Source organism: Bufo bufo, chromosome 2, assembly GCF_905171765.1.
Source record: "Bufo bufo chromosome 2, aBufBuf1.1, whole genome shotgun sequence".
In the NCBI taxonomy this organism is placed as follows: Eukaryota; Metazoa; Chordata; class Amphibia; order Anura; family Bufonidae; genus Bufo; species Bufo bufo.
In genome coordinates this window covers 599,718,353-599,744,292 of record NC_053390.1, presented here as the reverse complement: position 1 = coordinate 599,744,292, position 25,940 = coordinate 599,718,353, and the positions used below count along the sequence as shown (strand labels likewise).

General features: G+C 41.1%; 1 protein-coding gene across 2 annotated transcripts in view; it reads right to left on the bottom strand.

Moving 5' to 3' along the window:
• The window catches only part of EGF (epidermal growth factor), a 193,645-nt gene that overhangs the window by 76,810 nt on the left and 90,895 nt on the right, over nt 1–25,940 (bottom strand). For both annotated transcript variants that reach the window (XR_005776343.1, XM_040418371.1), the window contains exons 2-8: nt 22,542–22,741; nt 20,350–20,531; nt 18,889–19,119; nt 15,977–16,173; nt 8,947–9,069; nt 5,263–5,385; nt 466–588 (exon numbers count right to left, since the gene is read on the bottom strand). Coding sequence is in view for 1 of the 2 variants with exons in the window: in XM_040418371.1 (XP_040274305.1) it covers nt 466–588; nt 5,263–5,385; nt 8,947–9,069; nt 15,977–16,173; nt 18,889–19,119; nt 20,350–20,531; nt 22,542–22,741 (1,179 nt within the window). In the remaining variant the exon portion in view is untranslated. The remainder of the gene's footprint in view (nt 1–465; nt 589–5,262; nt 5,386–8,946; nt 9,070–15,976; nt 16,174–18,888; nt 19,120–20,349; nt 20,532–22,541; nt 22,742–25,940) is intronic.

Here is a 25,940-nt window from a genome sequence, read left to right as displayed (position 1 = left end):
CGGGATTAAAGTTTTTTGGGGTCTTCACCCTGTCACCTTAAAGCTGGAAGTGCTGCCTCGTCATTTGTAAAGTATATATCTTGGAGGAGGGGCCGGCCTCTGTGAGGAATTGCACCCAGTGCACAACGTCTGACTGTGCTGCTGCAGTATTTGGGATTTTATATATATATATATATATATAATCCAGAAAATGGACGGCACTCCAGTTAGATGAAAAAAATGTGTGATTCCTTTATTCAACCATTCAGTGCACCGAATGGTTGAATAAAGGAATCACACATTTTTTTCATCTAACTGGAGTGCCGTCCATTTTCTGGATTACATTGCGGGGTAAGAAGTCTATTCCCTAGGATCGTGCACCCTATTTTACTCTTCAATAGCCAGTGCCGCCATTTTTCTTCTATATATATATACTGGCAGATCATTTGGGCAAATAATACATCTAGAGTATTCCTTTTACTGTACCTTTGCATGTTTTGCCATCACTTTCAAGAACAGACCCTTCAGGACAGAAACAGATAGGTCCTCCAGCTGTCTGTACGCAGCCATGACTGCAGTTCCTGTTGTCCTGTGTACATGGTATCTCATCTAGTAGATTCAAACACAGATATCTCATACTTCTTTCATCACTAAAATGCTTTTTTGTATTGAAAATTTCAGTCAAGTAATAAAACAAGACACACATAGGCACACACTGATATACTTGCATCTTGGACTACGTTCATATCTGCATCTAAGGCTCCATTAGGGGCCTCTGTCACAGAGTTTGTCAAAAATAACAGACAGAAAAGTCCTGCATGCAGGACTTTTTTCTCCGCTATAAATTTTTTTTCTTCTCCCGAACGAAAAAGTAACGGATCGCATTATAATTAATGGGATCTTTTAAGGCTCCATTCCTGTCAGTTATGTGCAGAATCTGGAAGTTCTCAGCTGTCAAGTCTGCAAATCAGAACATGCAAATATTTGCAACAAGTGAATGGAGAAGAAATGTGGATCATAATAATACCATGATAAAATTACAGGTATGCCATACACTTTTTATATAGAGACTCTATACACGAATGATGGAGGCACCAAACCACTGGGAATGAGAGCACACAAGAAGTTGGCAGAAGCTAGGGATTAGGCTACTTTCACATCAGCGTTTTGGCATTCCGGTTTTGAGATCCGGCAGATAATCTCAAAACCGGGTCAAAATGGTTCAGTTTAGGGCCAATGTATTGTGAATGGGTATGCTCCGTTCAGGACACATCAGTATGCATTCCGTTCCGGTAGCATTCCGCAATCTGCGGTTTTGTGTTCGGTCATTGAACCAGATCTGTAATTTAAAACAATGCAAGTCAACGGTGCCAGATCAATTTTTTTCAGATCCTAGAAAAAAAAAAAAAAGGATCCGTCACTCAGTGACTTACATTGTTTTTAGTGACGGATCCGGTTTGTTCCATTTCAATTTAACACAACCGCATCCTGACGGAACGCATCCTGATGTGTTAAAACCCTTTTGGTTCAGTTTAAACTGGAAACCAAAGCGCGGATGTGAAAGTGGCCTTATTATCCTCGTATTAAGGTCCCTTTACATGGGACAATATTACAGCGTTCTTTCTCGACAATCTGCTGCTCGATAGTGGAGGAAACCGCTGTATTTACGTGCAGCGATTTCCTCCAGAGATGGGTAGTAGTGATCGCTAATGCCATCACTCCTCCCCATAACAACTCATCGTTTCCCGGCAGCAAATCGTGATTCCACAGCACAATCTTCTGTCGAGAAACAAAGATTTTTGTGCTGCACTAACAATCCAATTATTAATTGGGTAATCAGTGGTACATTTACACCGTTAGATCATGATTAATGAGCGTTACTATGAACGCTTGTTAGCGATGATCTATACGATTCTCTGCCCGTGTAAAGAGCCCTTAAGTCTTCATGCACACAATCGTATCCATATTTCAGTCCACAAACCATGGATCTGCAAAATACAGATTCCTTCTGTGAATATTTTTCTCACTTCCATCAAAACAAATGGCTATTCTTGTCTGCAGTATGGACCAGAATAGGACAATTTCTATAATTTGTGGAATGGCCACACAGATCTGGAAAAAGTACAGATGTGTCCGTGGTCCTATAGAAATGTGTGGATCAGTTTACTAACTGCAAAAAATGTAGACAGCCCACAGATTAAAAAAACAGCTGTGTGCATGAGGCCTTAAGGGTATATTCAAAGTGCAGGTTTTGATTTATTTTGATGTTTTTGAAGTCTAAGGCCTCATGTACACAACCACGGATCTGCTTAATACAGGCCTTCCACATTTTTCTCACCCACATTACTAGCAAGTACTATTCTTTCCCGCAGTGGCGTACATATAGAAGTAAAGGGCCCCATAGCAAGGATCAAACCAGGCCCCGCACACAGGACTGAAGGATTTCCGCCTAAACCCCTTTCAATGACCCTTGGGCCATTTTTTCCACTGCCTTGCTTGCTAAAAGTTCTTTCTTTAGAGGGCAGAGTCCTGACCAAGTTTTCACCTCCAGTAGAAGAGGAGATAATCCCAACTAAGACTGGGCCCCCTCTTGGCCTGGGACCCATAGCAGTCGCATGGTCTGCCGCTATGGTAGTTACGCCTCAGCTTTCCCGCCATACAGATAAGAATAGGACATGTTCTATAAGACACACGGATGAGGACAGCATACAGATGACATCTGTGTGCTGTCTTTTTTTTTTCAGACCCATAGAAATGAATGAGTCCGTGTGCAATCTGCTAAATATGAGGATCAGACATGGATACAAAATACGGTCGTGTGCATTAGGCATAAACCAGGTGTGGATCATAAAAGGAGAAAATGTATTAAGGACGGGTACTACCAATCCTGGTTTTGGCTTTAAAAACTGCATAAAGAAACCTATACAAAAGCACCATGTAAATATACCCCAGGCTCTGGAATTGCTTTTCCTGCCACTGCTTATATAAATCCATTAGAGTTGTCTGCACTTGTATTTGTATTGGGACATCAGTTAGATCTCTACTTATTGAAAGTCTAGTTCCTTATACAATAACTGTGAAAAATAGAAATCTATTTTGCATCCTGGGAAACACAATCACTTGACATAGACTGCGTCTGCACTGTAAAGGAGAAGCTCTATTACATCACAGGGTCCATTTAAGACTTTTTATACAAGGGAGTCTGCTGCGTGTCTAAACGTACTAGTGCTGATGCAGTCAGTTCCCACTATTTTACAGCTCGCTGAAAAACTTTATGAAATGCTGTTATTCTAATACAGAAGCCGCTTCCCTAGATATGAATCTTTTGTCTTAGAATTAATTGATGCCAGGTACGTTACTATAATAGCTGCCTAGCCTGCGTGTAAAAGAATGGCTAGTTAAATATGTGTCTTGGAGCTAATACCATTGTGTATGTTTCCGGCAATTTCCCGTGCTCATCTGAATGACATATTACGGCTGCCTGACTATGCCTGTAAATCACAGACAACAAAAGACACTCCTATTAAATGGCAATTCATTTGGCTGTTGAACATTTAGGTAACAATAAAAGCTGCATTTACTAGAAATCTCTAATCTTATAGAAGAACTTATTTTTTTGCTAATGCACGTTAATGAGCAAGTATGTAGAAGCCAGTCATAAATGTGTAATGTGTTATCCCTTTTATTGCTCGCAGTTACTAGAGTGAGAGTACTCCTAATTTAACATAACTGACAGTTTCCTATGAGGCAGCCAATTGCATTAAACTATTTCATTAATGACTGCAATAATTGCAGACTATAACCATAGCCATGAGAAAAACAGATTTACTCCAATTATAAATTTATTTACACATTAAATAATTTTAGTTCTGCTGGGTATATACAGTAATGGGGCTAAAACATGCTAAATAAATTGCAAAAAGTATACACTTTTCATCTTTTTTCCACCTGTCAGGTTTCCGGATTAGGGTTGAGAACCGTCCAGAAATTTCTGGACAGTCAGTAAAAATAGGCAACTTTTTTTTTTTTTTAAATAGAGGCGTCCGTGAGCTTCTTCAGGCTGGTGGTATTTGACCATGTCCCGGATGCAGTTTTGGAAGCCACAATCAGGAGTGGATCATAACAGGAGAGAAAGTATAAAGGACAGATGCCATCTGTGTTCTGTCAATGATTTTCACAGACCCATAGTTTTCAAACACAAGGATTTGTGAATAAACACATTAAAACCAATGGCTGTGTGCTATCTGCGGAAAACAAGGATGTGGGAATAAGCCCTTGTATAAGGCAATCAGGTCAGTTCAGCTGTATGGGGCTTGCAGAAATCCATGTGCTTGTCTTCAAAACAAACCCTATTTAAAGGGATGGACCTCTCTGCCGCATATGAAGACACCCGCAGGGTATTCAGTTTTGGAAGCCAAAACCAGGAATGAATTAAAAAAAGAAGAGAAGTCATATCTGACCTTTCTCTCCTTTTATGATCCACTCCTGATTTTGTCTTCCAAAACAGCATCAGGAAACCTAGATGTGTGATTGTACCCTTAAAGGGGTATTCCCATCTGAGACAATGGTGGGCTTTTCGCTAGGATATGTCCCCATTGTCTGATACGTAGGTGGTGGGACCCGCACCTATATCAAGAACGGAGCGGGGAAGGTGGTAGCTGGAGGACCCTGGGTTTCCACAGGTCCGGCCACCACTAAGTTCTTTGCTCATAGAAGTGAATGGGAGGGCACCGATGGAAATAGCTGAGCCAGCGCTCGGCTATTTTCGGCGGCCCCATAGAAATGAATGGAGGACAGCTGCACATGCGCAGTGCGCCCTCCACCAATTTCAGGGTTCCGCACCCATCAGACAATGGGGGCTTATCCTAGCGATATGCCCCTATTGTCTGAGATGGGAATACCCCATTTAAGAGCTTTGGACTAATACTCTCTGCCAATCCTAAGGCTACATCCACATCTGTGATTGTAATTCTAGTATTCTGTTTTGGCATAGGAACAAAATACTAGAACTGCTGAATCCGGCATATATCAGACACTGCCAGCAACCGACGGATTCCATTCACCATGATGGGGTCAAGATCTGTCAGGTGCTGGTGGTGTCCTCCATATGCCGGATGCGGCAATTCCTGTATTCTGTTTCTATGCCAGAAAATAATACCGGTATTGCAAGCACAGATGTGGACGTAGCCTAGACACAGAAAACATCCAAAAGCAAAGTACAATAAATGTTATTATAATGAATCCATAGAGGCAGCAAGAAAATACTGGCAGTGCCATACATACCATGACATGACTTCTTGTCGGGGAGAAGGACGTAACCTCTGGGACAGCTACAATAATAGGAGCCTGGGATATTTTCACAGCCGAGAGTGCAGCCATGACTCCATAAGGCACATTCATTAATATCTAATGACAGAGAAAATTAAACTTCAGCAGTTTTGATTACATACCTGTTCTTCAGTCCACAAAAGATAAAGATAACAGCCTGTCTTCTCTGTTTTCCTTCCATTTTAAATATGTTTAAGTTCACCTGAATGTGAAAGTCTACAAGACCACCTTTAACCTCATCCAGTAAACATTTCGAGCTGAACAGCTGGGATTGTTCCCCTCGGTAGTAATATTGCACATCATTCACCTTTCCTGGAATGCTGCAACATCCAGCAAAGTACAGAACCCAATCATGGGCCTGCTTTCATAAAGTGTGCGGTAATATACAACTGTGGGGCAGATTTACTAATGGCAGGCTCACAGTGAGGCCCCTTTCACACGTCTGTGATGACATCCATGACAAGATAGTCAGTGGTTCTTCCGTGAAGGTGTCTTTGAAGGATCTGTGTGTCCGTTTTTGGCCATGTGTGTGTCATCTGTATTCCATGGAAGACTGCTGCGTTGAAAATTAGTTTCCAGATCATAGCAGCGATCCATGAAAACTACTGACCAAACATGGATATGCCGCAGGTTTAAAACTTCTGCAATCTGCAGGAATAGGTCAGGTGCCTGGTTCTCACAGGCAGCAGTGGACCATGAAGAGAAAACAGAATCATGAATCCGGCAGCCCCTCCATCGTGGAAGAGCTTATCAGGCCCAGATCAATACTGTCACCATGATTGGCAGTTTTACTCTAAAGCTGGAGAAAATAATCCCAAAAGATCTTTACGTCTACACAGCGATTTTGGGTGTTACACGTATCGCACGCCTGCAAGTAACGGAGTGTAGCAGGGCTGCCATAGGAAAGAATGGGGTCGTAATGCAACGCACATGTTTGCTGGGACCACAACACTGCAGCAAATGTGCGAGTTGGACCTCATGCACACGACCGTTGTTCACTTCAATGGGGCCACAAAAGATGCGGACAGCACTCCGTGTGCTGTCCGCATCCGTTGCTCCATTCCGCGGCCCCGCTAAAAAAATATAGCATGTCCTATTCTTGTCCGCGCTTTGTGGACAAGAATAGGCATTTATATTGACAGAAGCCTGTTCCGTTCCGCAAATTGCAGAAGGCACATGAGCGGCTTCCATTTTTTGCGGATCCGCGGTTTGCGCACCGCAGAAAACGGCACGGTCGTGTGCATGCGGCCTTGTGCTGCGAACCCATTCATTCCTATGGCAGAATCATTGGTCATCATTTTGGAGCATTCCGTTCTGTTCAGTTTTGTCCCCATTGACAATGAATGGGGACAAAACTGAAGCGTTTTTTTCCAGTATTGAGCCTCTATGACGGATCTCGGAAAACTAAAACGCTAGTGTGAAAGTAGCCTTAGGCAATTTTCTTGTTATAATTATTGAATCTTTCACATCACCGTTTAGCTTTCCATTCTCCTGATCCATCAGAAGAAGAGAGAGAGGGAAAAAAACAGGATCCTGTAAAAAAAACAGATACGGTTGTATCAGTAGTCATCAGTTTGAGCCATTTCCATCTGAGACCTGTTTTTTTAGACAGAAACAAAAGTACTGCATGCAGGACTTTTTTTCCCGTCTTAGGCTACTTTCACACTTGTGGCAGAGTGATCCGGCAAGAAGTTCCGTCGCCGAAACTGCCTGCCGGATCCAGCAATCTGCATGCAAACGGACAGCATTTGTAGACGGACCTGGATGCGAATACGTCTCACAAATGCATTGCAAGAACGGATCCGTCTGTCCGTTTGTAATATGGACAAACGGATCAGTTTCTATTTTTTTCACATTTTTAAAGGTCTGTGAAGGATGGATCCTGCATTGCGGTATTTTTAATGCAAGGCAAGTGCATGCTGCAGTATTATCTCCGTCCTGAAAAGTCAAAAAGACTGAACTGAAGACATCCTGATGGATCCTGAGCGGATTTCTCTCCATTCAGAATGCATTAGGATAAAACTGCTCAGTTATTTTCCGGTATTGAGCCCCTAGGACGGAACTCAATGCCGGAAAAGAAAAACGCTAGTGTGAAAGTACCCTAAAAAAACGGATCTCAGACCGAAATGGCTCAAACGGATGACAACTGATAACAGGATCTGTTTTTCTACAGGATCCTGTTTTTTTCTCTCTCTCTCTCTTCCTCTGACGGACCAGAAGAACGGAAAGCTAAACGGTGATGTGAATGCACCCTTAGCTGGTACGTTTACTACATCATTGTGCATTTCAAAAGGACAAAGCCTTATTTTGGCCTTAAAGAGGACCTGTCACCAAAAAATGCAATGTAATCTGACACACAGTTTCTTTTGAATGCAGAAATACTCCAAATGTGGTCATAAAAGCTGTTTGGGGAAATGGCAGTGCTCAGAAGAAAAAGAGCGGCATCTGAACTTTGTAAGGCTACTTTCACATCTGCATTTTCCTTTCAGGTTTTGAGATCCGGCAGAGGCTCTCAAGACTGGAGTAAAATGCTTTAGTTTGGTCATTCATTGTCAATGGGGACAAAACTGAACAAACTGGAACGGAGTGCATCGGAATGCATTCCTTTCAGGGGTGTTGCGTTCTGTGATGCAAGCAGCGGTTTTGTGTCCGGCGTTGGAAACTGAACAAACCGAATCCAGCACCAAAAACCATATAAGTCAATGGTGCCAGATCCGTTTTTTTCAGACACAAAAAAAGGATCCAGTGTCCATTGGCTTACATGGTTTTATTGCCGATCCAGTTTCTCAAATTTCGATATAGTACCACCGGAAGTGTTCTGAACGGATGCAGCTGGTTGTATCATTTGAATTGATGCATTTTACTGTGGTTTTGAGATCCCCTGTCCAATCTCAAAAGCGGACAGCATAAACGCAAATGCGAAAGTAGCATAACATGGAATTTGCTGAAATGGTTTATAAGAGCCATAACTTTTTATTTTTTTGTTGACTGCTGTGTGCGGGTTTTTTTTTTTTTGTGGGATAAGCATTAATGTTGAGCTCACCATGCCATACATTTACAGCATGGAGCAGGAAGGAGTTAAAGGCAGCCTGTCAGTAATTTTGACCACTCAAAATACTGAAAGCACAAGGAAGGTGCTGGTGAGTTTTCATTAACAGGAGTAGAGTGAATATAACGTTTTATTTTGCTGGCTCTGCTTCTGCAAGTGCACCGGAGGCGGAGCTTCACTGTGAAGTGCTGTCTACATTGAGCTGGTTCACAACCAAGAGACCACTACAGCTGTCACTCAGAGCAGTGGGGAGGGGCTGTGAAGCAGCTCAATGCATAGAGTCCTCCACAGTGTACGTTGTGTACAAGTGTACTTTCAGGAGTAGAATAAAAGTTCATATTCACACTAGTCTTGGTAATAAACGCTCCATACAAAAATGTTTGTGTTGCTCTCCCCAGCCCTATCTAGTGCTGTCAGCAGCTTAGGATAGTCAAAGCTGCTGTCAGACACTCTGATTAATTATATATAATTTTTAAATACTCATGTATAACGGCTAAAAAATATGGTTACCTTGTGGGGTTCAGACCTATTTTGAAGCCTATTGTCCCATGTAATTTATTGTTACCTAGCAACAACATGGTATATCTCACCTTCACAGTGTTTGCCATCATAAGAAAGTTGAAAGCCTTCGTTACATCTGCACTGCTGGCTATCTCCGTTGATTTGGCATACCCCTGTACAATGATCATTCACCAAAGTGCACACCTCTGACCCTGGAATGAAAGAATAGATTGGAATAGTTCAGAGAGTAGTTCAATATGGTTGTCCCTGACCCCCAAAATAAATCTCCATCTTTTATCGTCACATCATGTTTAGGTTGATCATCCTGTTCTCATCAATTTCTTATAATATCTTTAAAGTGGTTGTAGCTTTTTTTCTGATACAGACCTCCAACTCCCCTGTCTGCCTAGATTTAAAATATAACATGCAGCCGCCACCAGGGGGAGCTTAAAGGGGTGGTACCATCTTGTACATTGGGGGCATATCGCTAGGATATGCCCCAATGTCTGATATGTGCGGGTCCCACCTGTGGGATCCTCACCTTTCTTTAGAATGGAGCCTACAAAGTGCCAGAGGGTGCGCTATATAATATTTTGCCATAAACTAATAAAAGTGTTGTGGGAGTGTCCAGAGACTCAAAAAATGTAAATGACCTGAATCATGACATACTAGATGAACATTTCGTCTACCTGGTATCTCCATGACTTACAAGCACTCCTCTCTAATTTTTATCTTTTGGTCACATGAGGGATCACATGACCATCCCTTTATAGATTAGAGAAGATGGCTCTGTAAAACGTAGAATAAAGGCATGTAGCGACCCAGTACAGTTTGTATACAGTGATGTTGTAAAGTGTGGAGAAGCCCTTTCATGCCATTTACGGCTTATTATTGTATTAAGTTGTGTTTTTTGGGTTTATGTATGGAGAAATGGGTACACTAAGTGGGTATCAAGTTGTGGGCGCCATTATGAAGAAAAGGTCTGGCTGCGTTACCCACATCTCATTGTTCGTAGTTCTGCAACGTCAAAAAACTGTGCCTATGAGGTCAGGAATTGCATGTGCTGTTGAAAAGTTTTGTGTTCTCTTGCTGATGGTCTGCAATGCATCCTTGACCCTCCCACCTCATGGAATTACTCCTACCTGGTGCTGGACCTTATAACATCACAGGAGGTGGGGCTTTAGCATCCAGCAAAACATATATTTAGTACGTGGTCTAACTTTTTTTTAACATCCATTTATATGAAAAAAATGTAAGCTCTGGGCACAGAAAACGCACCAAAACTACAGGTACAGTCTGAACCACGGGTGTAGCTATAGTAGAAGCAGGGCAAGCAGCTGCTACGGGGCCCAAACTCTGAAGGGGCTTGTCTGGAAGGAGGACTGAAAGATTTTATTGTCAGGCCCCCTTAATAGTATTATACAATGACATTATAGACAATGACAGTATATACATTGATATGACATACAGTATATACATGTAGAAAACACAGGAGGAGGGGGTTGATGGGGGTGCCCCGTTTAAAAATTTGCTCTGGGGCCCAGTCAGTTCTAGTTACACCACTGGTCTGAACTAATACAATTATGTGGTCTTTTGCAGAACTTGACTGTAGGAAATTTGACTGGATGGCAGAGATGCAGCGAAACCGCACCACAATCACAGAAACAGTCTAGACAGTCTCTAATACTGGAACAGCACATATTTGCAACACTGGAGTGGAGACGTTAGGAGAACTTGCGGGTGGGACAGTGGAGAATGCAAGAACAAGGCAGGCAGGAACCAAGACGGTAGAACGGATAGGCCAGACAGACTAGGAGACATGCAAACACCTTTGCTGTTCACTGGGAACCTTAAGCTCAGGCACCCACTGCCTGCCTAATAAGCCCAGAGATCTTCAGCCATTGGCTGGGGAAGGAATTGCCCTCCAAGAGGCCACAGGTGAGCAAGTGCGCGTTGTAAGGGAATGGAGACTATAGCAAAGGAGACAGCAGCTTTCAAAGGACGCAGGGCAGCATGGTAAGTAAAAGGACAGCAGCGGGCACGGACTGCTGGCCTAACAAAAGGTAATGACAAAATGTACATTTCCAACTAGCAGAGAGGATTTCCCTGCCTGTCATACAGCAGACCATTCCATAATCCACACACTAGCACAAAAGTAGTATCAGTATAACACAAAGAAAAATAATAGTGGCCACAGAGTCAAGGTGGCCATATGGATTGTTCAGATAAATTATGTTAAAGGATATGTATGCATTTTTTTTTAATGATTGCAGGTTATTCACTTTTGGCTAAAAGTCATTTTTTCAATTGGCCTTTATTAAAAATATTGAGCCGTTCTATCACAAAGGGATAACTGTTTTTCTAGCTGTGTGAATCATACCTTCACTTTGTGCCAGTCATCTAATAAACCTTATCACTAAACTACTAAGAGATTCTAAACACTTATTCAAGCCACATTCTTACCAGTAAGATAAGAACTGAGCTATAATGAGTGTTTATAAGGTCAGAGAGCAGAGATAAGGAGTCCGTCTGCTCCTGGTCTGATGGAAAGGACAGAAAATTCAAAGGAGGCTACTAGACCATCTCAGCTCTGTACAGAAAAAAAGGAAGCCATATTTTTAATAAGGACCAATTTAAAAAAATAGTTTTAGCTCAAAATGAGTGCAATGCAATCATTTAAAAAAAAAATTGCCCCCAAAGACTTTAAATTAGTTTGTACTTAGAGCGAATTAGGCTACTTTCACACTCGCGTTTTGGGCGGATCCGTCATCTGTTACAATAATTCAACCGCATGCATCCGTCATGAACGGATCCGTTTGTACTATCTGTAGCATAGCCAAGACGGATCCATCATGAACTCCTCTGAAAGTCAATAGGAGACGGATCCGTTTTCTATTGTGCCAGATTATGTCAGAGGGTTTTGCTGTCCGCTTGACGAAACTGAGCCAAACGGATCCGTCCTGGCACACAATGTAAGTCAATGGGGACGGATCAGTTTGGCTCAGTTTCGTCAAGCGGACAGCAAAACGCTGCAGCGTTTTGGTGTCCGCCTCCAGAGCGGAACGGAGACTAATCGGAGGCAAACTGATGCATTCTGAGCAGATCCTTTTCCATTTAGAATGCATTAGGGCAAAACTGATCCGTTTTGGACCGCTTGTGAGAGCCCATGACGGATCTCACAAACGGAAAGCCAAAACGCGAGTGTGAAAGTAGCCTTATTGAAAAGTTCAATTCGGCTGATTTGCCGAATTTTACAAAAATTGCAATGACAGGGACCTGCGATAGAGCTGCTCCCCATAATTGTACCCCTCAGATGCCAAATTCACATATGATAGCAGCATCTGAGTGTAAAAACAGTGTAAAATTAACATAAAAAAAATTTGAATCAAACTCGCGACAGGATTCTCATACGTCACGACGCACAGGATTTGGCCCGAGATCTTTAATCAAGATGGCGGCTGGCGGCCTGTTGCGGGCAAATGGAGGTGGTAAGTTTGAATTTTTTTGTATTTTATACTATTTCAGGTTAAATCGATTCGCTAAATCGAAGCAGGAGGAAATTCGGCTTTGAGGCGAATCGAATTTATCCAGAAATTCGGATCTAATTCCACTTTGTTGGATTCAATTCGCTCATCTCTATTTGTGCTCTGTTCTGTAAACATGGACACATTTTTATACAGAAGACTCACAGATGATGTCTGCATACTGTCTGTCTTTCTAGTAGATCCAAGCACTTGAGTGAATAAATCTTGAGGGGAAATCAGAGCAGGATTTTGCCAATTATAGCATGCACCATCTATTGATGGGGATGCCTTCGGACTTGTACAGTAGATTTAAGTACTGGCAGCTATATAAAGGCAAAAAACCCAGAAGTGTGCACTTCCTGGAAAGGAACGCCTCCCCTTGGCTGAGATTGGAGAAGGAGTTCTATTGCAGTAATAAGCCAGAGCCAGTACTAGGGCCCTAGGCTTATTACTGGCATATTACAATTGAGGCCTGCACAATTGAGGGGACAGCACTGTATTGGAATATACAGATTTTTGTATATTGTAACGGATAAAAGTCCACATCTTTATACAAATTGCAATCTAATGATTGCATGTTGGGGAAAAAATATTTAAAAAAGTAAGAAAAAATTAAAATTCAAATCACTCCTTTTTTCTTAAAATTAAAATAAATAAAAAATAAACATCATAGGGCATCGCAGCATCCCAAAAATGCCATACTATAAAATATAAAAGAAATTAAAATCAAAATGGCTGATTTACCGTTTTTCATCGCTTCTTCTCCACCATAAAATTTAATAAAAAGGATCAAAAAGTTATACACCCCAAAATGATATCAGTAAAAAATACAGATCTTTCCGCAAAAAATGAGCCCTCACACAGCTCCATAGACTTAATTATAAAAAAAAGTTGTGAGGGTCAGAATATGGCCATGACATAATTTTTTCTAATTATTTTTTTCAGTATTAAAACACAAGCTACAAACTATATAAATGTGGTGTTGTTGTAATCCTACTGACCCAGAGAATGAAGGGAACTGGTCAGTTCTACCACATGGTGACTGCCCTAAAAACAAAACCCACAAAACTAGCGACTTGCATTTTTTTTTCCAATTCCACCATGTATGGAATTTGTTTCCAGCTTCCCACTACATCATAAGCAATATTAGATGGTGCCATTAGAAAGTGCAACTTGTTTCACGAAAAACAAGCCCTGATATGGCTATGTGAATGGAAAAATAAAGTTATGGCTCTGGGAAGGCAGGGAGTAAAAAACACAAAATCATTTTAGGAAGGGGTTAAAATTGCACTCGGTTTTACTGGGTTTGCTGCAGTTTTATTATGTGATTATTTGCCATGCTTTTTTCCAGGTTAAAAATGTAAGAAATGTATTTCACTTGTATAAATTGAATGGCCAATAACCACATTACACAATCACAGCAATCCTGGTAATACTAAGTACATTTTCAACAGCGTTTTTTACCGCATGTTCAAAATCATTTTATGAAGCTACTGTATACTCTCAATAGGCAGTTTTAGCCAAACTACCCGTAATAGGGGTGTGAACGCTAAACATTTCTAGCGGAGCATACAGTGGCATGCAAAAGTTTTTGCACCCCTGGTCAAAATTACTGTTACTGTGAACAGTTAAGCAAGTTGAAAATGAAATCCAAAAGGCATAAAGTTAAAGATAACACAATCCCCACTGTATTCTAGGCAAAAATATCTTTTATTCTATTTTCATCTTTTACATATTTAAAATAACAAAAAAGGAAACGGCCCAAAGCAAAAGTTTGGGCACCATGCATGGTTAGTACCTGGTAGCACCCCCTTGGCAAGTATCACAGCTTTTAACAGCTTTTTGTAGCCAGCCAAGAGCCTTTTAATTTTTGCTTGAGGGATTTTCATCCATTCTTCCTTGCAAATGGGACTGTAGGGGCCATGAGGTAGTCTGTTGTAGATTTTGAGATGAGTTTAGGATCATTATCCATTTGCAGAAGCCATCCTCTTTTCAACTTCAGCTTTTTTTCACAGTTGGTGTTATGTCTGCTTCCAGAATTTGCTGGAATTTAATTGAATCCATTCTTCTCTACCTGTGAAATGTTCCCCGTGCCATTGTATTACAAGCTGTGATACTCGCCAAAGTGGGTACTACTAGGTACTAACCAAGCAGGGTGCCCAAAATTTAGCTTTGGGCCCTTTTCCTTTTTTGTTATTTTGAAAATGTAAAAGATTAAAATAAAAAAATAGTTTTTGTTTAAAATACAAAGGTAATGTGTCATCTTTAAATGTATGCCTTTTGGAGATCATTTCATCTTCAACTTGCTTAACTGATAAGTAATTTTGACCAGGGATGCCCAAATTTTTGTATGCCACTGTAAACTCTAAAGACAGCCCAATATCCTGAAATGTTTGTGCACTTTGTCAGTGATGTGGTGGCTCTGCCTCAGTGAGCAATGGGTTGATTTTGGGCCTCTGCTGTTTGACTACCCATGGTATTGGGGAGAATTCTGTCCTTGGCACAATGTTTTTGACAGCAAAGTTCTTCTATCGTCTTATCTTTAGGAGGGCGTTTGAGAACATAAAATCTTGGAGAAATCATGTTCTTGTGTCCCTTTAGTCGGGGTCAGGGACATAAAAAACAAAGCATCAGTTGTGGCCAGTTAGAAGGCTATTACTGGCATTTGACCAAGAAGTTATTTGACCCAGTTTGTAGAGATAGATTGCAGAGTTTTGAGATGTGCAAGGGTTTGCGTGAACCACGATGAGCCAGGGGAGCACTGATGAGAGAATGAGACAATGATTTGGTCAAACCACACAAAAAAGGGTGTCTAGCGGGTGTAAACCATGTTGGGACAACAGGAGCTAATCAGGTGGAAAGCAACCACTATCAAAGAGCAGTTGTGGGTGTGTAGCATGCAGAGAAAGCGGCCATTACACATGCTATGTCTTCTTAACCAGAGCTGTTCTGAGAAATATTTCAAGTGTGTACTTCTATTGTGGAAGCTACTCAATAAAGTTTTAAAGTTGTATTGCAACCACGTATCAATGACTGGATTTTTCTAGTATCCTCCCAGTCACTATCCAAACCCATTTTGGGATCTTACCAGTGAATCATACAACACACTCCCCCTCTTGCCCAATGAAAGACATCTAAGCAGTCCATTGGGGGTTTCCCATAAGAAAATGCAGACTGTTGACTTAGTTTCCAGTAAGGATCCAATCACTCTGTCCAAGGAGTTCGTATGTTCCACTTGTATTTGCATGGGTTTTCTCTGGATACTTCATTGTCTACCAATACTGATATGTTAACATAGCTCTACCATACGGGTTCTCTTTTGTGACACCACTATCCATCTATTGGCTGCTGTTCGACCATATTACTGTCAACAAGATATAGGGCCCAATCCTGACTTTGCTTATGATTTCTAATTATGCCCCTGCATGGTTGTCTGTGGAATATGCTAATGTGGCAGATACATTCACTGCTGGCTCCTTTCTGAAACATAACATCGTTTTTGCTTAAAAAGAATCAGAACATTGCTAGACAACTATTTTGTAATATTCAGCAGAGAGATTAGCTACAAGCTGGTGATAGCAATATGTTAACTTACCGGACCTGGAAGGAAAGCTCGATGTCAGCCGAGGGATTATTTTTATATCTGAGATGTCCACCATGGACAGTTTTAAAGTGATTATTACATTTTCTTTTCCAGTGTATTTACTTAGAATCTGGATGGAAGATTTTCTCTCTGTATAGTAGATGTGATCTGAGAAAAGTGAAAGTCCCCAACTGCTTTGTCTTGAAAAACTATAGAGTAAGAAACAAAACGTATTTCTACGTCATTACTAAATTTATATTATCTGATCAGCAAGGATCAAAAACTCATTTAAGGGCTTATGCACACGAATGTGTGCCGCCCGTTCCGTGCATTGGGGACCGCAAATTGTGGCTGCCGCAGAATGAATAGGTCCGTGATCCATCCACACCGCAAAAAAATTGAACGTGTTCTATTTTTGTGCAATGCGGAGTCACGGACAGAAAACCACAGAAGTACTCCATAGTGAAGTGAATGGGTCCGCATCCGTGATGCGGTGCACAAACGGCCAGTCCCCGTATATTCAGGACCCGCTGTTTTCGGGCCGCACTACAGGCCCGGCCGGCACATGTTCATGTGCATGATCCCTAAGGGTGGTTTCACATATGCCGTCTTTTAAACCTTTTAAGGACCAGGCCCATTTTTGTTTTTGCCTTTTTGTTCCTCCTCAAATTCCAAGAGCCTCATTTAATTCACATAGTCATATGAGGGCTTATGTATTTTTTAATTGCAACATTTAATGTACCATGTCATGTATTGGAAAACAGGAAAAAAATATTTGGGTTAAAAATGACACGATGTCCTTATTCTGCGGGTTAATATGATTAAGGCGTTACCACATTTGAATAGTTTTTATTATGTTTTATTACTTAAATCAAATAACATCCTTTGAAAAAAATCTAACTTTTCTTTGCATCACCATATTCTGACAGCCAGAACTTTTTTATATTTGCGGGGGAACTGTAGTTTTAATTGGTACCATTTTTGTGGTACGTATGACTTTTTGATTACTGTTATTCAATTGTTTCCAGGGGACAAGATTACTAAAACATGGCGAATTGCATGTTTTTATTTTTATTTTTTGTTTACCGCACAGGAAAAATATTTTTATAGTTCAGAGATTTTTGGACGCAGCGATGCTTGTTATGTTTATTTTTTATTGTTTATTTATTTTTATATATAAAATTGGGAAAGAGGGTTATTTGAATTTTTAAAATTTTAATATTAATTATTTGTATCTATTTTTTATTACTTAATAACTTTTAGCCCCCTTAGGGGGCCATAACCTGCAATCTTCTGACTGCTTTTTCCATACACTATAATAGAGAATTATTATGGTATTTGCGATTTTCATTGACTGCCTGTGAAGCTTGTGGACAGCTTTACAGACAGCTTACCATGACAGGCCTGGAAACCTTTAGGCCTCTTTCACACGGGCGAGTATTCCGCGCGGATGCGATGCGTGAGTTGAACGCATTGCACCCGCACTGAATCCCAACCCATTCATTTCTATGGGGCTGTTCACATGAGTGGTGATCTTCACGCATCACTTGTGCGTTGCGTGAAAATCGCAGCATGCTCTATTTTGTGCGTTTTTCACGTAACGCAGGCCGCATAGAAATGAATGGGGTTGCGTGAAAATCGCAAGCATCCGCAAGCAAGTGCGGATGCGGTGCAATTTTCGCGCACGGTTGCTAGGAGACAATCGGGATGCAGACCCGATCATTATTATTTTCCCTTATAACATGGTTATAAGGGAAAATAATAGCATTCTTAATACAGAATGCATAGTACAATAGGGCTGGAGGGGTTAAAAAATAAAATTAAAAAAATTTAACTCACCTTAGTCCACTTGATCGCGCAGCCCAGCTTCTCTTCTGTCTCCTTCTTTGCTGATTGCAGTAACAGGACCTGTGGTGACGTCACTCCGGTCATCACATGATCCATCACATGATCTTTTACCATGGTGATGGATCATGTGATGGACCATGTGATGGCCGGAGTGACATCACCACAGGTCCTGTTACTGCAATCAGCAAAGAAGGAGACAGAAGAGATGCCGGCTGCGCGATCAACTGGACTAAGGTGAGTTAAATTTTTATTTTTATTTTTTAACCCCTCCAGCGCTATTGTACTATGCATTCTGTATTCAGAATGCTATTATTTTCCCTTATAACCATGTTATAAGGGAAAATAATACAATCTACAGAACACCGATCCCAAGCCCGAACTTCTGTGAAGAAATTCGGGTTTGGGTACCAAACATGCGCGATTTTTCTCACGCGCGTGCAAAACGCATTACAATGTTTTGCACTCGCGCGGAAAAATCACGCATGTTCCCGCAACGCACCCGCACCTTTTCCCGCAACACCCGTGTGAAAGAGGCCTTAGTGAAATTGCAGGACTCTTATTGAAAGGAAGAGGGAGCCCCCTCCCTCTGCTCAACCTCACAGAAACCGCGATTGCCATTGACCACGGCATCTGAGGTGTTAAATGACTGGTTCCGGTGCATAATTATACAGCCGGCACCCACCATGTATGGAGTGGGCTCAATGCAGCAGCATAATGTATGGCATTGTGCATTAAAGGGTTAAGTGCCACAGTTTTTGTGTCAGTTTCTCATGCAGTTTTTTGAGCTAAAGCCACAAGTGGATTCAAAAGGAAGGACTTATAATTCTCCTTCCTGCTGGATCCACTTCTGGCTTTGGCATTAGATTGGAGCTGTGCCCTTTTGCCTACTGAGCCCCTGAGTGTCTGTCCAGGTTGCACATATGGTACAGTATGTCTGCTATTGCCACACAATAAATCCAGCAATGTTTTCTCAGTGCTTTAGCAGTAAAGTGGCTGCATAGAAAAGCCAACGGTTGTTAGACATTTAGCTATCACGTATTTCATGTGCACACAACATGCTTACAGATATCACTTACTGGCCTATTTTCTTGATTACTGTTACAGAGTCCCCATAGTAAGTACAAGTGCCAATGCTTGATTCTTCACCTTCTTGTTTAGATAAGATCCAGTATATTTTCTTAGTATCTATGTCCAGTGCAAGGGCTTTAATATCCCCCCTCATTTCAGTAACAGCAGTTATGGAGGTTGCATTCAGATTAGATCTTTGAATCACTGACACCGAACTACCAGATGTCCAGAAGAGTAACCTAAAAGTCAAAATCATTGATACCAAAGTTACACAGGAGTATATTTTGCATCTTAAAGTAATCGACGTCCAAAAAGGATAAACATATTTAAGTATACTTTGCAGTTTTAAAATGTTTACTAATTTGTTGCAATATCCAATATGGCCACTAGTGGGCAGTAGAAACACATTGGAAACGACAAACCAAATGTAATCATTTTAGATTTTTTAGATAACAAGAATGTTCCAATGGAATTCAAAAACTGTCATAAATACTTTATATAACATGCTGTATTATATTCTGTTTAGGCAATCAATTTAAGTTTTATTGTTGCTCTTTTTCAAGTCATATGTCATTATACGTTATAACTACTATATGACTATAAATAGAAATAACTATGAGATACTAGAAGAAAAACTAAGGGCTGTAATATACCAACAGATTATCTGACCAATTTTTGTTCAATCAGACTAATAGTTGGTGTGTGTGACAAAAGATCTGTGTGTGTAATCTGCCATCTGACCAATGATTGGTCAGAAAATCTGTCAGATAATCTGTTGGTTTAATACAGCCCTAAGACCTGAAGATCATCTTCAAGACCCACATTAAATATTCTAGATGCAACGATAAGCTTATAAGATATCCTATCCTCTGGATAGGTCATCAGTACCTGATTAGATGTTTAACAAGGTACCGGCACTCCGTTGAGCATCACTGCCTTCTCCCTGCTCACCAAGCACAGCACTGTACATTTTATAGCGGCTGTACTTCGTACCGCAGCTCAGCCTCATTCACTTCAATGGGGCTGAGCAGAGCCTAGGCAATGTGACCGATGAACGTGATGTCACTAGGCCTAGTGAAAGCAGCGAGAAGGCCGTTGCACTCACAGGAGAGCCACTGCTTTCTCAAACAGCTGATCGGTGGGGGTCCTGGGTGTCGGACCCCCACCAATCACATACTGATGACCTATCCAGGGGATAGGTCATCAGTTTTAAAGTCTCAGAAAACCCTTTCAAAGTGGTTCTTCCACCTTGTAAATTTATAACCTAAGCAAGCAGGATAGTTGTTTCATCACTGTTCCCTTACTAATGACTAGAAAAAGGGTCCCAAGTCTATTGCTCCTCCTTACCACCATGGCCACGGAGAAGAGAAGCTGAATGGAAACATCCAAAATAAATGTAATTTAAAATACGATGTAAATACTTTTTAACAACAAATCATTAAATAATTAAGGTCTAAAGTTGCATATACCCCTCCACTGGATCAACAGAAATGAAGTTGGGGTGAACTAAACCTCTCAAAAGGGTTCTAGCTTTCTTTCCACTCATGCCAGTCCACTCTATGGTTCCCTTTTGCTGGTTAGTCCAGAAAATGTTCTTGTTTTTGCAATCCACTGTGAATTGTGTGGCTCCTTGTATTACAGCACGCATTCTCTGAAATACAAAAACATCAGTGTTACCGGTAAGTGAAATATTAGTAATGCAAGATCTTTTACTACCTTATTAAAGACCTTATTTAGCCTTCAAACTCTGGAGAGTACAGGTTCAGATACAGCAGTTTATGGAGACCTACTTACAGGCAATTCACCTAAAGAAAACAGTATACAGCATAATTGACCAAGAAAGACGGCACTTTCTCCTCTCTACATAAATGAGAAAAAGTCAAAAAATGTAATAATCTAAAGTTCCTGGGGCTTTATATTTCGAAGGATTTGACTAATGTATCTTATGTGGTAAAGAAGGCTTTTCTTTTTGAGGAAGTTGAAGAAAGCTAAACTTTCATCCCAGCTTTTAGTGAATTTTTATAGTACTTCCGAGTTCGGATACAGTCAGGGGCATAGCTATAGGATAGGTGGTGTAGAGGTAGCAGTCGCTAGGGGGCGAGGGGGCTCAAAGACCCTTGTGCAATATAAGAAGACACTGGTATTATAGGAAAATGCTGGTCAAATTACACATCTAGCTGGTGGGAAGGGGTTAGGTCAAACATTTGGCATGGATGGGGGGTGCCTTTTCAATTTTTGCCTCAGGCAGCACAAAGGCTATGTGCTTCCCTTCCCCTGGCCACAAAGCACTGAGGGAAGGGGGGCCCATGCTGAACTCTTGCACCAGGACCCATGAGCTTTTAGCTACGCCCCTGGATACAGTATACACTAGCCGTCTGTATAAGAGAGATTGCAGTATAGCTAAGGATTCAACCCACACAGGTTATGATTTGTTTTATTAAAATCTGGCAAAAGATGGACCTTCAAATAGATGGAGGAACATTGTATCAGCTAATATGGCTGTTTCCTCATCTTCTTCTTTTTGCACATATGCACAGGCACTTAGGAATTCATGTACAGTCGTGGCCAAAAGTTTTGAGAATGACACAAATATTAGTTTTCACAAAGTTTGCTGCTAAACTGCTTTTAGATTTTTGTTTCAGTTGTTTCTGTGATGTAGTGAAATATAATTACACGCACTTCATACGTTTCAAAGGCTTTTATTGACAATTACATGACATTTATGCAAAGAGTCAGTATTTGCAGTGTTGGCCCTTCTTTTTCAGGACCTCTGCAATTCGACTGGGTATGCTCTCAATCAACTTCTGGGCCAATTCCTGACTGATAGCAACCCATTCTTTCATAATCACTTCTTGGAGTTTGTCAGAATTAGTGGGTTTTTGTTTGTCCACCCGCCTCTTGAGGATTGTGAAATAACTTGTCCTCCTCTGTGTTTAGGACAGGTTCTGTGTGTACTAATAGGACAGCGGCCATTTTATTTCTCCTAATGATTGCCTCCCAGACAAAACGAGCCATTACAACTAATGAAAGGTATTTGGGAATATAATTATAATAAAGTAATATTAAAGTATTTTCATTTTCTAAATTCCTGGAGAACCCCTTTAATGTACACTTATAGTGAAATATAATTATATGAATTAATGGTTTTATATGACTTTATTATAGAACTGTTTTGCCAAACTTGTTTCCAATACTTCATTCCATATCTGGTTATTTGCAAACTTAGGAAAGGGATAAAGCTACTGTAAAAAGATACGGCAGCAGACATTCATGTGCAGCAGCAAGTTTTATACATTGCTTTCTCCTGATCTGCTTCAGGAAAACTATCCAGTCATCATTATCTGCTGCATGACAAGTGTAACACATGCGTGCCAAAAAGGGCTGGGAAGAATGTGCTCCTATGTAAGACATGGAAGAGAAGCATATACACAGCAGTTCCCATGCTCAATGAGCACCGATCAAGAGTACATTTGTGCTCATCATGAGCGAGAACGTTCCTTCAACTACAATAATTTTTTATTGATCAATGAAGTGAACATGTATACAAGTCTTAGTAAGATTTACATCTGAATGATGATGCAATAATGTTGAATACCTCTACATTTATAGTCCAACTGTACATGCAATCATTAATTTTATTCTTTGATTAATGACAATTTACCTCACGTTTAGTTTTATTTAGAAATATCCTCTGTATAAAGCCTCTCTTAGGATCAAGCCAGTAAAGTCTTTGTTCTTTATGATCAAAATCCAGCAACACTGATGATCCTGCGCTGGCCACTATTGTCTTGAGATTAGTACCATCAATGTCAATGCTGAGAATATCATTTCCATGGCTGAATAACAGGAAAGGTGTTGGACCTGAAAAATATGGATGGTCAAATTATACATTTTTACACAATATGTGCCAAAATGTCTTGGTTCATGAACATGTAATGCTCAGTCTGAGGTACAAATCCCCACATAGTATGTAGTGTATAGGGTCAGATTGGCCACCACAATAATGCAGCCCCCATCCAGCAGCAAACCCCAATAATATGGGGTGCACAACAGTCCCCTATATCCAAGAGGTACAGCTCTTATATATTGCTAATAGTACACCTTACAAGCACCAGTGCAGCCCAAATTAAAATGGTGGTATGATTTCTCTTAGTGGTGCAACAAACTGTAATAAAGCTGGGTTCACACCTGAGCGTACTCTGTTGCGCTCTGTATGCGCGATTTTATCGGGCGTTTACATGCGTGGCTGAAGAAACAAGCAAACGCCCATTGTCACGCATTCCCGTAAGTCTATATACGGGAACGCGCGACATTATGCCCCAAAGAAGCTCCTGTACTTCTTGTGGTGTAGGGCGTTTTACAGCGCGTTTGTACGCGCTGTAAAACGCTCAAGTGAGGACCATGCCCATAGGGAATCATTGGTTCTTGCCTGTTGAGCGTTTTACAGCGCATAAGAACGCGCTGTAAAACACTCAGGTGTGAACCAGCTAATCCTTCCCTGATACAGGGTCCTTGTGGCCAGTTGCAGAGCCACTATGACACCTACTGGCATAAGTCTATGGTCTACCTTGAAGCTTCCCAATCTAACATCCACAAGAAATATCCATAGCATTCATTGCCCATAACATCAGTCTCAGAATCCTGGGTCAGCTGAGGCAGAAAAAAAGAAGCACACACTCCAGGTTGTCAATAGCACAATGCACTGTCACTGCTGAACACATACACCCAACCACACACTGGCAAGTCGGCAGATTTCACACCCTATGCCCATGTGTTCTCACATCTATTTGTGGATCAATCACCATAGTGGCCCCACCAATCATGGTGTCTGGGACCATATTTACTAGGGATGAGCGAATCGACTTCGGATGAAACATCCGAAGTCGATTCGCATAAAACTTTGTTCTAATTCTCGCGAGACTTCGCGCAATAACTTCATAAATTGATTTCTACTGTAAAAAAACATTTCCCGAACTCGGGTTCTGTTCCAAGGTACCACTTAGAACCTAACCCACCCGATTTTGGGAAATGTTTTTTTACAGTAGAAATTAATTCATGAAGTTATCGCGAATCAATAACTTCGGCTCATCGGAGCCAATACATTCTAATACTGTACGGAGCTCTTGCTCCGTACAGTATTAGAACGAAGTTTTATCCTAAGTCGCTTCGCTCATCCCTAATATTTACCCAGTGCTATGCTGGTTGGGCATGGCTGAATAAATGCACTGGAAAACCACTACAGCGTTACCTAAACCCCATAGTTATGCATAGAAATATCAGCACCTGACAGCAGGGCCAGCCCTATTAAACCAGGCATATTTCCTGGTAGGGTTGATCTCGCAGATTAAAATTATTCCTGTCTTGTGAAAATTGGTTGCGGTTTTCCAGAGAATTTTTTTTTTGCTATTTATGCAAATGAGGGCTTCAGTGCACCTCTTCTTCAATATGCCATCATATTCTAGCAATATGCCATCACTTTATTAGATGAGATTAGCTCTTTAATGGTAGAACATACACTGCGTGCAGAATTATTAGGCAAATTAGTATTTTGACCACATCATCCTCTTTATGCATGTTGTCTTACTCCAAGCTGTATAGGCTCGAAAGCCTACTACCAATTAAGCATATTAGGTGATGTGCATCTCTGTAATGAGAAGGGGTGTGGTCTAATGACATCAACACCCTATATCAGGTGTGCATAATTATTAGGCAACTTCCTTTCCTTTGGCAAAATGGGTCAAAAGAAGGACTTGACAGGCTCAGAAAATTTAAACATAGTGAGATATCTTGCAGAGGGATGCAGCACTCTTAAAATTGCAAAGTTTCTGAAGCGTGATCATCGAACAATCAAGCGTTTCATTCAAAATAGTCAACAGGGTCGCAAGAAGCGTGTGGAAAAACCAAGGGGCAAAATAACTGCCCATGAACTGAGAAAAGTCAAGCGTGCAGCTGCCAAGATGCCACTTGCCACCAGTTTGGCCATATTTCAGAGCTGCAACATCACTGGAGTGCCCAAAAGCACAAGGTGTGCAATACTCAGAGACATGGCCAAGGTAAGAAAGGCTGAAAGACGACCACCACTGAACAAGACACACAAGTTGAAACGTCAAGACTGGGCCAAGAAATATCTCAAGACTGATTTTTCTAAGGTTTTATGGACTGATGAAATGAGAGTGAGTCTTGATGGGCCAGATGGATGGGCCCGTGGCTGGATTGGTAAAGGGCAGAGAGCTCCAGTCCGACTCAGACGCCAGCAAGGTGGAGGTGGAGTACTGGTTTGGGCTGGTATCATCAAAGATGAGCTTGTGGGGCCTTTTCGGGTTGAGGATGGAGTCAAGCTCAACTCCCAGTCCTACTGCCAGTTTCTGGAAGACACCTTCTTCAAGCAGTGGTACAGGAAGAAGTCTGCATCCTTCAAGAAAAACATGATTTTCATGCAGGACAATGCTCCATCACACGCGTCCAAGTACTCCACAGCGTGGCTGGCAAGAAAGGGTATAAAAGAAGAAAATCTAATGACATGGCCTCCTTGTTCACCTGATCTGAACCCCATTGAGAACCTGTGGTCCATCATCAAATGTGAGATTTACAAGGAGGGAAAACAGTACACCTCTCTGAACAGTGTCTGGGAGGCTGTGGTTGCTGCTGCACGCAATGTTGATGGTGAACAGATCAAAACACTGACAGAATCCATGGATGGCAGGCTTTTGAGTGTCCTTGCAAAGAAAGGTGGCTATATTGGTCACTGATTTGTTTTTGTTTTGTTTTTGAATGTCAGAAATGTATATTTGTGAATGTTGAGATGTTATATTGGTTTCACTGGTAAAAATAAATAATTGAAATGGGTATATATTTGTTTTTTGTTAAGTTGCCTAATAATTATGCACAGTAATAGTCACCTGCACACACAGATATCCCCCTAAAATAGCTAAAACTAAAAACAAACTAAAAACTACTTCCAAAAATATTCAGCTTTGATATTAATGAGTTTTTTGGGTTCATTGAGAACATGATTGTTGTTCAATAATAAAATTAATCCTCAAAAATGCAACTTGCCTAA